The sequence below is a fragment of the Dipodomys ordii genome, unplaced genomic scaffold, assembly GCF_000151885.1.
Source record: "Dipodomys ordii isolate 6190 unplaced genomic scaffold, Dord_2.0 Scaffold130, whole genome shotgun sequence".
Taxonomy (NCBI): domain Eukaryota; kingdom Metazoa; phylum Chordata; class Mammalia; order Rodentia; family Heteromyidae; genus Dipodomys; species Dipodomys ordii.
Window position 1 is genome coordinate 5,596,712 of NW_012267346.1, and position 12,448 is coordinate 5,609,159.

Below are 12,448 nucleotides of genomic sequence, written 5' to 3' on the forward strand. Positions count from 1 at the left end.
AGCTGAGGGACAGCGCCCAGGCCCAGAGTTCAAGCCCCACAACCGACAAAAAAAGAAAAAGAAAATAGAGGCCATGAGCTTGGAAAAGAAGGTGTAGGACCACATTGGGGAGTAAGAAACATGAACTTCTGGTGAAAAGGGCCTCCTGTGTGCTAGGACACTGGGTAAAACAAAGACCCTAATGTTTACCAAAATGGAGATACATCCAAGAAATTAGAATCAGAAATGCAACTATACAAGTTCTCCATAGTAAACTGGGAACAGTTAAAAGATAGCAAGATAACAAGGGGGAAAAAAATATTTCCAAACAAAGCAATAGTCAGGACTGGAGCTAAAATAAAATATTTTCAGGCACACAAGATCTTAATATTTTTACCTTTCTGAATCCCTTTAGGCAAGCTGCTGGAGGAGTTTTGTCCAAAATAAATAAACAAACAAGAACAACAGATTGAAGGAAAGGAGAATTGCAGAATTCCAGGATGCAGCTGTGTGGGGAGCAACTCATTCAGATTCGATGGAGAGGTGAGGATGGGTCCATCAGGATAGACTAGGGGGTTGCTGGCCGCTTTTTACCTTAAGGGAAGAGTTTGCAGTTGTCAGAGACTCTGACGCTTCCGTTATAGGGATAAATGACTAGGGAAGCACATCTAATTAGGGAATTAATTCCAAGGAACCTAACATAGAAGCATATTCCAAATGCACTGTAACCTCGACTATGAGCAATATTACACGATCATGATGATCTAAGCACCAAATGCTGATTTTTTTAATCAAAACTCTGCTATATCTGTTAGGTCTGCTGGGAGAACACCCCCCTTCCCTCCCCACCTCTTCAAGGACAGCATGTTGCCTTGCCAAAAATCACCTGTCTGAAACCAGTAATCACCAGAAACTATCAATCACCTGACTGTGAGTCAGCAAAAGTACCCCAGGCTCTGAGGTCACCTCCTCTTTGCCCAACCCCTGTCTAATCCCTCTCTACCGTGTGTTCTCTATATCTGGTACAGGCCAGTGGTTTGCATCTCCCAATAAACTTTCTTCTGCCTGAACCATGTGGTAGTTTAGCAACCCTTACATCTGGTGCCAAAACTCAGGAGGGGATAGAGTCAGAGCTACTGGATCCCCTTCACTTCTCTTTCTGAGGGTCAGTCTGCCTCCTGGCCGCCTATCCTTGAACTCAAATTGCTGAAGGAACCCTCTGTCAGATATCTGGCCTTTACCAGGCTGGCCACGCATTCACTACACTGTCTCCTGTCTACACCTGGTGAGTTGCTCCTGGCTCTTTCAATGTGGTACCATGCCTAAGGGATCCTGGGATCCTCTATACCTTTTGGAAGTCTCTTCTTGTTCTGGGGACACCTGAATTGAGAGTTTTACTCTCAAGCCAGAGACTTCCAGGTGGACTGGGACGCCTTCCACCTGTTGCCTTTCTCTCTACATCCTCACGGACCCCCTGTTAGTCATAGTGGACTCCCTCTGCATCCTTACAGACTCCTCCTCCTGCATCCCTACCAATGCCTCCCTCTATATCCTCACTGACTCCTCCCCCAGCCTCATCAAGGCCCTCTCCCTTCTCCCCCAATTTTGCCTGGGGATCAAGTCTTTCTCAAGACCCTTCATTCATCTGGTTTACATCCTAAGTGGACAGACCCTCACCAGGTCCTGCTGATTACTCCCATCACAGTTCAATGGATAGCCACACAGTCAGTGTGGGTATAAAAGGAACCCACACTGACTGTAAGGTATATCTGCTCTTCTCTCTCTCTCAGACCCCTAAAGGTCAAGCTGTCCCAAATCCCTGAAGATGGGAGTGAGTAATGCCAAGCTGACTGCTCTCCTCTTTGTCCTCCACCTTGTTCCTCCTGTCATATCCAAGTCATCCAATTGTTTTTTTTTTAATTGTGAAAATACTGTACAGAGGGGTTACAATTAGATGGGCAAGATAATGTACATTTCTTACCAAGCATTGTAGCCTCCTTCTTTGTTTCCCCTTCCCATCCCCCACACCCCCACCCAACCCTCCCCCACCAAAGTTGTAAAGATGGTTTTCGACTTAAAAACATGTATGTCTCATTGTTGCAATGGGTCCACCTGTATCCCTATTTAAACGATTTGTTTTTTCCCTTCCCCTCTTTTCCACTCTTCCTTCTGCCATTTGTGGGCCCTCTAATAATTATTTTTTCTTTTCTTATTGCCACAAAATTCTTTCAGATTTCATCACGCATTCACCACCGAAGAACTGTTACTGCTGCCTTCACCCAGACCAGATAGCATCTCTGCCTTTTACAACTAAAATGGATGCTCCTTGCCAGCAGGAAGTAGTCAGAGTCAGCACCCCTTTATAACTACCGAAAGGTTGGAATGTTAGATCTGCCCCTGAGAACAGCCCCTCCCCACCTCTCATGACGGATAGCACAGGTTGCCTTACCAGAAATCACCTGCCTGAAAGTGGTAATCGCCCATAACTGTCAATCATCTGACTGGCACTCCACACAGGACCCCAGGCTCTAAGGTCACCTTCACATCCTCTGTGGCCACACCTCCTCCTCGCCTTTCCCTATATAATTTCTCTCTGCATTAGTTCTCTCTCTCTCTCTCTGCACACCTACATCGGGTGCAGGCTAGTGGTTTGGTTCTCCCAATAAACTCTCTTCTGCCTGAACCACGTGGTGGTCTACCTTCAGCAACCCTTACAATACCTACATTGATAATATCTAAAGGGGTGTGTGTGTGTGTGTGCAAGAAAATTAAACACTAAAACTGAAGGAACATTAAGAAATTATCATATAAGCACAATATTCAGAAATATAGAAGATGGAAAAAGATTTGAGAGTCGTTTTCAGGATTCACATGTTTTCATCTTTACTATTCCAGGACAAATAATTCAAATGATTAATGTCTTTATTACATATTTTATAGCTAGGAAAAGATGATAGGGATAAAATAAGTAGCTTCCAGATACATATTTTGTTGTTCATAGTCTGATAATCCATATTATTTACAATAAGTTGAAATATACTGACTAGGAAGCAGCATAGGGTCTCAGTGCAGACTTAAAAGGAGACTTAGGCTGGGTGCTGGTAGCTCAAGCCTGTAATTCTAGCTATTCATGAGGCTGAGATATGAGGATCATGGGTCAAAGCCAGCCCGAGCAGAAAAGCCTGTGAGAGTCTTATCTCTAATTAATCACAGAAACAGTGCTGTGGCTCAAAGTTGTGGAGCACTAGCCTTGAGCGAAAAAGCTCAGGGACAGTGCCCAGACCCCAAGTTCAAGACCAAAAAGAAAGAAAAGAAAAAAAAGGAGACTTCAGTTTTGATGACCCTCACTGGAACCTATTTCTAGCCTTTATGATGTAATCACATAACATTCAAAAATGACGCCATAAGGCAGTTGGATTCTGACACATGAAATCATTCTAGCCCTAATAGTTGATGCTCAAAACTTGGTTGGGTATGGTGGTTCATTCTGATAAACTCAGAACTCATAAGGTAGAGACGCGAGAGTTCAAGGCCAGTCTAGGCTACACAGTGAGGCCAGATCTCAAAACAAGCAAACAAAATAAACCTTAAATCTATACATCTTCTCAAAGTTGGAATATTGAGTTTCACTTTAACAATTACTGTGGTAATTTCACAGGGCCAATAAATAACTAGAGTTAATGATTCCACATGACACATTCTTCTGAATATATTTAGATATTTCCCTATGTGATGGCGAAGGAGGTGTAAGGAACAAAGCTCTAAAACTTTGATGTGCATATAAATGAAGCCGGAAACACATAAAGTTATGTCCATGGTATGGGCACTTGTACCTCTCCCTTCAGTATTCTGCCATCCTACTTGGACCCATTGTCTTATGAAGACCTTCTTCTTGGCTCCCTTTTAAATTCACATACCATACCCATGACTTCCCGCTGTAGCAAGATTCTACCTTATGGCTAAGTTGTTTTTAAAATCAGTTCTGAGGCAGATTTCACAAAATGGGCTCCACAGAACTCTAATTCTACAAAATATTAATAGATGCCTTGAAAAAGAGTTGCATGGTTATGTTAGTTTAGGAAACAGTATACTAGTTAGATTAGACCCACGGAGTGTCCTTTTATTCTTATTATTAAATATTGGTACAAAGAGGTTACAATTCCATAAGTCAGATTATGAGTACAGTATTTCTTGGTCAATGTCATTCCTTCCTTCATTCGCTCCCATTTCTCCTTCCCATCCTTATTTTCATTATATAGTTCATTCTTTACTTAATGTACATTAAATGTAATGACTATATTTGCTCATCCTTCCTCCGTCCATTCCTGTGCCCCTTCTTTGCCTATGCTTCAAAACATTTTCCTAGTTCTTGATACCCATGTTGATAAACAGCACTTTAGTTGTTCAGAGGAGTTACACCTTTGGATTCCTCCCTAAGTGTACCCTCCTCCTGTCAGCTTGTTTGTGTGTAAATGTATTGAGCCCTGTATTTTTAGATCTAGCTTCCACATATGACAGAAACATGTGTCATTTGTCTCTCTGAGTCTGGCTTATTTCACTTCACACGATATTCCATTAATTTCCCTGCAAATGACAGATTATTTTTTCTAATGAATTAGTAATATATGGTGGGGGAGGGTGCACGCACATGTGCACATGCACTTGTATGCATACAGTTTTCTGATCCACGTATCCATTGCAGGGCATCTGGGCTGGTTCCATAATTTGGCTATCAGGAACAGTGCAGCAATGAACATGGAGGTGCAAGCGTTTACTGTGTCCTTGGGTAGATGCCCAAGAATGGTATCATTGGATCATGGGGCAATTTTATGTTAAGTTTTTTGAGGAACCTCCAAACTACCTTCCAGAGTTGTTGTACTGATTTACATTCCTACCAACAGTGTAATAGGGTTCCCTTTCCCCCACATCCTGCTAACATTTGTTGTTGTCCATGCTAGCCAATATGGAATTTCAATGTTGTTTTGGTTTGCATTCCCTTTATGGCTAAGGATGTTGAGCATTTCCCCAGATGTTTATTGCCATTCTTACTTCTTCTTCTGAGAAGTCTCTAGCTCATTTGCCCAATTACTGGTTGGTTATTCACTTGAGCTCCTTGTATATTTTGAGTATTAATGCCCTGTCAGATGTATAACTAGTAAAAAGCTTCTCCAATTCTGTTGGCTGTCTTTTTAGTTTAGTTACTATGTCCTTTGCTATGTGGAAACTTTTTAGTTTGATGTAATCCCATTTGCCAAGTCTCTTTCCTATTCCTGTGCCCCTGGGACTCTTCAGAAAGCTCCTGCCTATGCTATTAGGTACTAATACTCTTCCTACTCCATCTTGTAGTAATTTCAAAGTTTCAAGTTTGACGTTGAGATCTGTGATCCATTTTGAGTTGATATTGGTGCAAGGTGAAAAATAATGTATATTTTGGCTTCCTTGACAAATATCAGATGATGGTGAGTGTGCGGGTTTATTTCTGGGTCTTCTATTCCATTTCTTTTTGGGTCTATTTTTATGCCAGTACCAAGCTGTTTTTGTTACTACACCGCTGTACAACAGTTTCAGTCTGGAACTGTGATACCTCCAGTTTTGTTTTTTCTGCCTAAAATTGTTCTGGCTATTCAGGATCTTTTGTGGTTCATATGAATTTTTGGATTGTTTTCTCTATCTTGGTGAAAACAACATTGGAATTTTGATGGGAATTCAAGCAGGTGTCTTTAACTGCCGGTACTGATGATCAGCGAGTGTCTGAGGGGAAGATGTAGAAGTTCAGCTTCTTTAACACATACAGCCAGGACACACAGCCACAACACATAGCTATGACATCTTCAGTTCTCATACCAATGACTTGGATGTTCCACAGCATATATTTTGGAGCAATTCCCTTAATGACTCTTTCTAAAGACCACAATTGTCTTTGTTTTTCCAATGAGATATGATGTGAGTGGCTTTCACTTCAGAGAATCAAAGACTATTTGCATACCATGCAAAATAGGTAGCCAATAAGTGATCAAAGCAATGAATCTAAGTATTTATCACCAAAAAAAAAAATCTGGCAAGGTTCCCACGTGGGAAATAAAGTTATAAGTAGGGAACAGGGTTAAGTAATTAGTGATACAATTTTCCTCTTCAGTTCTAAAAACAGAATTTAGAGTTTTTAATCTCCTGGGAACACTTCTTCCTTCCATCCTCCACTCTAGCTACAGAAAGTCCCACAAAATTAGGCTATGCTACTGCTCTTTTTAACTAGTGATTATAGTGAACCTAATTGGAAACTATTTTATACCTTTGAAACTCTAACCAGAAATAAAATCTGTAGTGACAATATATTTAACCACAGAGATTCATAGTTCAAGCTGGAATGTGAAAAAAGATTCTATGATACAGGAGCAGTGTCGACAACCAAAACACTGTTTAGCAAAGATAAGCTCAATTGCTCAGTAATGGTCAGTAAAAAGAAGAAATAATTACCTCTGCCACAAGCAGCTAATTCTAACATGCTATGAGACATCAAAAAGGTAGTTGTTAGTGGTCCAAAAATATTTTTTCACTGGTATTTAAATGGATAATTACTAAATGGTAGATGATTAATGTGGTTCTCGTTCACAGCTCCATTTCTCAAAATTGGTGAATGTGTGTGTGTGTGTGTGTGTGTGTGTGTGTGTGTGTGTGTGTGTGTGCAGGAGGTATGCAGGAACTGGTCCACTAGGTTCAGCAACAAATGACATTAAATAAATCAGAAAAAAGTAAGAAGGAAAGGGAGAGTGTAGGAGGCTTTGACTCAACACATATCAAAAACAGCTGTTCATTTATTGACTAATAATGTTATTTAGTACTAAAAATAACATTTCATAGCTAAAGTGCTATTAAAAACTAAAATTTGCCTAAAATTATCTTAGAAGATAAGCTTTTTTATTTGAAGGGATTTAAAACCAGTTGTCAGAATTACCTGATGACCTTATTCCAGAATGCATCTAATCACAAAGAAAGAATTCTTGATTGGTTCTACTGTATCAGAATTGTTTTTGGCAAGAAATAGGGGAAGATGTTAAGTTTAGAATTATACAGCATACATTTACTACAGAGAGGAAAAACAAATACAGCTGAAAGTTACTGTGGCCTAAGTGGTAAGTAGACCACTCAACTAATTCTAGATATTTGAAAATCTTCATGAAAACATCTTAAGCTTTTTTCCCCCCAAAATCAGTGTCAGGTCGGTTTCCATTACTTCAATGCAGAGTATCGATTTCACTCCTTTCTCTTGCCTCCCATGACCACACATTTGCTGGCTTCTCCTTTGGTACCTGTCTACTAAGCATTCCAAGTTTTGGCCTTGTAGAGCGCTCAGCTTTGGCTCTCTCCTCTCCCCTCTTTCATCCTCGGCTGCTGTTGCAAAGCAGTCTCCCAAAGCCAAACCTCGAGGCCAAACCTCCTACCTGATATAAATTGATGTGAACATACAAAAAAAACCTTCCATGGCACTCCAAAATAAAAACAAAAACCAAAATAAAACAATCTGCTGTCAACCATCTCAATTTAAAAGGTTAATATGTGGAACCCTAAGAAACTCTTGATTAATTAAAATGCTGGCTGAGCAACTGTTTCACTTAATTGAATGTTTTAATTAAATCAAGGTTCAACCACTTTTTAAAAAATACATTAGTACATAGCCCAACTTAGTATGTACACTATTCAGGACACACTAATTTCTGATTCCTAAACTTAGAGCACCTGCAGATCTGAACCATAAATAATTACTGAGTATACTTATACCAGATTTAAATGATACAAGCAATTGGGCTGAATGAGTATTTCCTCCAAGCCTCCCTTGGCATTTACTCAGACTTTAATATATATTTGCATTCTTAAGAAGCATCTTTTATACAAAAGTAAACTTGGGGGGACAAAAATGGTATAGCACACCTGTAAACCCAGCTACACAGGAGGGAGAAGTAGGCTGATGGCTTGAGGTTGGCTTCAGGCAACAGATTGAGACCCTATCTGAAAAACAAACTACAAGGAAATGGAGTTGGGACATGGCTCCAGTATTTGGCTAGAAAGCAGGAAACCCTGAGTTCAACCCCCCAGTATCACAAATAAACAAACAAATAAATAAATAAAAGTAGCTTTGAAGGAAAGATCTAGTATTAATCCTATAGGAGTATAACTTACAAAGGTGTTGAAGGAAAGAGAAATAACCATGCAAACATATAGCAAGCACACAAAACTGCAAGAATAAATGGTTACACTCCTAGGGATCTTACCTGAAACCAAGACTGTCACTGGTTTTGAGAAAAGCTCTGAAATAATTTGTGGCTCCCTATAGTGTTTCAATGAAATCCAGGCAAGTAACTTTATCAAACAGTGTGTAGAACCCACTCACAACCTGCTGGCACACAAGGCGATTGCTTCCTCGGTGCTCACCCAGCTCTCCTTTTCTGCGACATTATACTTCACCAGAATGTGCCATACTGAGAAATTTCTCCAAGGTTATCTGTCTATAACCCGGCAAGTGTTGGCTGCTTTCTGGTCTCAGCAGTGAAGCATGAGTTTTTAGGAAAGTTATGGAAGCCCAGCTAACAGCCTTTTCAACCTGCTGATTTATGTACAGATTTCAGAAGAAAATAAAAATTCTTTTCTTGATGGATGTATATTGCCACTTTATGAAGTATCATGGGTATATAACTGCTACATATTCTCAAATTATTTCTACTTTGCCTCGCAATGGTCATAATCAGATACCAGGTAATTTTCAATATTTACCCAGATACAAATTAAGGTATTCTTCAACTAAGTTGGCTTATATTTCATTGAGCAGCTAGAAAAAATCTGGAAAATTATATCAAACAAAACTAAATCTTATAAAGAAAATATTTTTTATTTCCCCTTCCCTCATTTTTCCTTTCTGCTTTAAAAAAAAAGGATGAATGTCTTTTTTATCAGTGTGCTGAGTCTGGTCAGCTTTGTTGGAAAATTCTGAAATTGTCATGTGCATGATAAAGTCATCAGCTTAATCAAATTTCCTCCATAGTTCATGTGTGTAGCTATCTGAAGTTAACAGGGTGCCAAGGCAATGCCTGAATGTCAAGGACAAGTCAGAGAAATCAAGCATCTCATTTGGAAATAACAATTTAATAGACAAGAAGACATTATCACAGTGAATAAAATATTAAAGCATTGCCTTTATACATTCAACAGCATAGAGAGTTTTGTTATTGTTAGTGTAGTCATACATTTGAAACTCTTTAAAACCAAATTGACTAACTGGCAATGAAAGAAAAGGACCTTCACAATGCAAGGAGACAAAAATTTAGCACTGCAGACATTATTCAATAAGCAAATGTACAGTACCCATATCCAGAGCTTTCTGGACATCTTCTTCCAATGACAATTCACCAATTCACTTAGGATTACATTTCAGACCAAGTGAGCACTTTAAAAAAAATCTTATATAAACCCAAACCACAAAACATCTCTTAAATATTCTATTTACTCAAAGTACAAATGAGTTTCTGAAAATTGTACTCACAATGCTACCTAAACAAGGTTTTATGCAATCATAAGTGTGTTTAGTTATGTCTTGGGCTTAAATGCATTGGACCATATACCACGTACACTTTATCATCACGCTCACCGTGGGTATCCATATTCTCAAAGTTAACAGCTATATAATTAAAATCAACTGCTATTCTAGGTAAGTATCAATTTTTTCTTAGTAAGGAAACTAGAATTGGCCCACTATCACTATTTTGCGCAACAAGTATTTCACCACGAACAAGTTAAAGTAGTCTTAGTAATGCCCTTTTCTTAGAGTTACAAATATTTCGATGTTAATCATCAGCAATAGACTTTAGAGATTTTTTTTTTAAGTTTTTGCCTAGTTTCTGTGAACATTCTGTTCCTCCGATCCTAAACTCTACTAGACAATTTCTTCTCATAAATATATACATTCGACTTCCCTGACATTCTGAAAGGACTTCACCAACTCAAGACACATAGCTTATGCTTGATTTGATGCAGAGTTAAGAACTATTCCAAAACTGGTTTAGGGACAGCAGGGACAGCAATACATTTGTGTTAAGCTGCATTCTCCACCTCCACTTTACTCCCTTGCAGAGCTCCTTCAAGCCAGGCATAAGCTTGGCAGATCTTTGCCTGTTGCTCTGCCTGGACTTCTCCAGCATCTGGCTTCACATATAAGTGTCAACTGTCTTATTCTGGTACAACTCAGCCCAGGACAGCAGACACAGGCTCTCAGCACTATAAGCTGTGAGCAAGAGCATCTCACCGTCTGCCTCTGCTTTCTCTGCCACAATTCAATCTCACATTATTACAGGATCAAGCTAAGTAAGTCCTAATCATCCTAACCAAATTTTTCCAACAATCTTTCAAAAGAACATCTCGATAAACTTACAATGGCTAATTTAAATGGAACTTTGTTCAAGATAAGGGGTGGGATTGGTTGAGCGTGTGGTTAAAAGTAAATCAAAACTAAGGGGTTTGAAAGAAAGACTACAAGGAAGGTTTCCATTAGCAATCGTTGTTCATTCTCCTCAGCTCTTACAGAAGCCTGAGGAGAGAGAAAAATAGACATGGAAGGAAGAGCACGTGTCAAATACAAATGTCCATAGTCTGCCATGACATCTACTACAATGTGAATTCTGCAATGTTTTCCATTTCCCTTCAGTTAGTGGCAAACAGATATTCAGTTGAAACTACCCATGGAAATGACTCATGGCAGGGGAGAATGCCCAGAGGGGACAGGCATCTCAGAGGATCAGCAGGCCTCAGAGTGGTATTATCTTGAGAGAGAAAGCACCTGAAGATGATTTGGGGGTTCCAACACCACACGGGTTATGTGAGATGCACATTTTGCAAGCCTATGGGACTTGAGCAACATTCCTGCAGCATGGTGGAATGTACACAACAGTGAAAAGAAGGGATCTGCTGCCCCTACCTTCTCACGAAGAACTGACCCCTGACCCGGTGCCTGTCTGAAGCTCTGGGAATCTCGTGGCTGTCAGAAAGCCACAGAGGCCGAGCACACACAGTTTTGCTGCTTATTCCTAAGTAAAAACAATATTTTTACTTCCGGCATTCAGGAAAAAAAAAAAACCACTGATTCAACATGTGTTTGGAAAACAGGCCGCAGCCTCTGGCCTGGGGCTTTGCTAATGCCATCAACAGCAACTATGACGAACATAAAGGAAAAGAAACTATCCATACATCCTTCAAACATGGCGGTGTGTACCAAATTTCTTATTTTGCATATTGATTAAGAAGGAAGTGCCATACAGTCCAAAAACTCATGACAAATGCACTGGCAAAAACCATATACCATAAGGATGACAAGGCTGGAAGGGACGAGGCTGACAAAGACAACCCCCAGGGTGACTTTCTTAGACACCAGCAAGTAGATGCCCAAGGGTAAGGAGCTGAAGTAGAGCAAGCCCAACAACCACACCAACACCCGGATTGAGGTCTGAAAGAGCAGGGATGTGCAGTTCCACACAGTCCAGTTATGGGACACGGTGGTGACGGAGTCGAAACTTGCTGGCCTGTAGAATTCAACTACAGGCGCGGAACTCAGGGATGGGGAGCTCTCCCTCTGCACCTCCATGATGGTGATCACCAGACAGTTGGAAGACGTGTGAGAAGGACTGACGAGGGAGGCCAGCCTCTTGGGGGTCAATAGCAGCTCGGTGGGGTTCTCTGGCAGGCACTTCCTCCCTTTGCTTCCACAAGTCAAGTTTACAAGGATGTTGTTGTCATCCGGTAAACTACTAACCTCGTCATCCGGCAGGCATGTCTCAAACCTGCAGAAGGGGCAGACAATCACACCTGGAGGGGAGTCCCCAAAGTCTATGATCTTGTAGAGGCATTTGGCACATACCCTGTGACAGCACTCCAGCACCTTGGGTTTCCTCTGCTTCAGATTGTAGCGATTATAGCAGATCTTGCACTCAAGCTCATCCGACACCTGAGACTCTGTGGCATCTTCAGATGCCAGCTGGCTGGCCATCTTGAATTACATGCACAATCTTTCACTGATGCAGCTGGTTGAAGAACCACATCAATTAAAGTGTCCTTCTGAGTAACATGTCATCTGAATCAGGAAGGGAGGCAAAAGGCTGGAAAAATAGTGAAGGAAACCAGACATCTTCTGGACATTTTCAGCTTCTGCTTATAACTCTGTCTCAAATGTATATTTTAAAGGCCACCCAGAGGATCTGAAAAGGAAAACAAAGAAATTCTAATATAGTGAAAAATTCACTGAAAAGGTATTTCTGAAATATACTTTATGAAATTTCCTGAGCTCCAAAGACTAGAAGCAATAGATTAACTGGCTAAATCCCTTATCTTGTACCCTCCATCCCCAGAACAGAAGTCTCATCGCCATATCTGTTCCAATCCACAGATATGGAAAGGGGAGCAACTACAAATTCTAATAGATATACACTGCTAT

The 12,448-nt window shown here is 40.4% G+C and overlaps 1 protein-coding gene across 1 annotated transcript; it reads right to left on the reverse strand.

Moving 5' to 3' along the window:
• Nucleotides 1–11,257: 11,257 nt before the first annotated feature.
• Rnf182 (ring finger protein 182) lies at nt 11,258–12,197 on the reverse strand. The gene has a single exon (XM_013030434.1). The coding sequence runs from the start codon at nt 12,002–12,004 to the stop codon at nt 11,258–11,260; it is 747 nt and encodes a 248-aa protein (XP_012885888.1). The 5' UTR covers nt 12,005–12,197.
• Nucleotides 12,198–12,448: the final 251 nt, after the last annotated feature.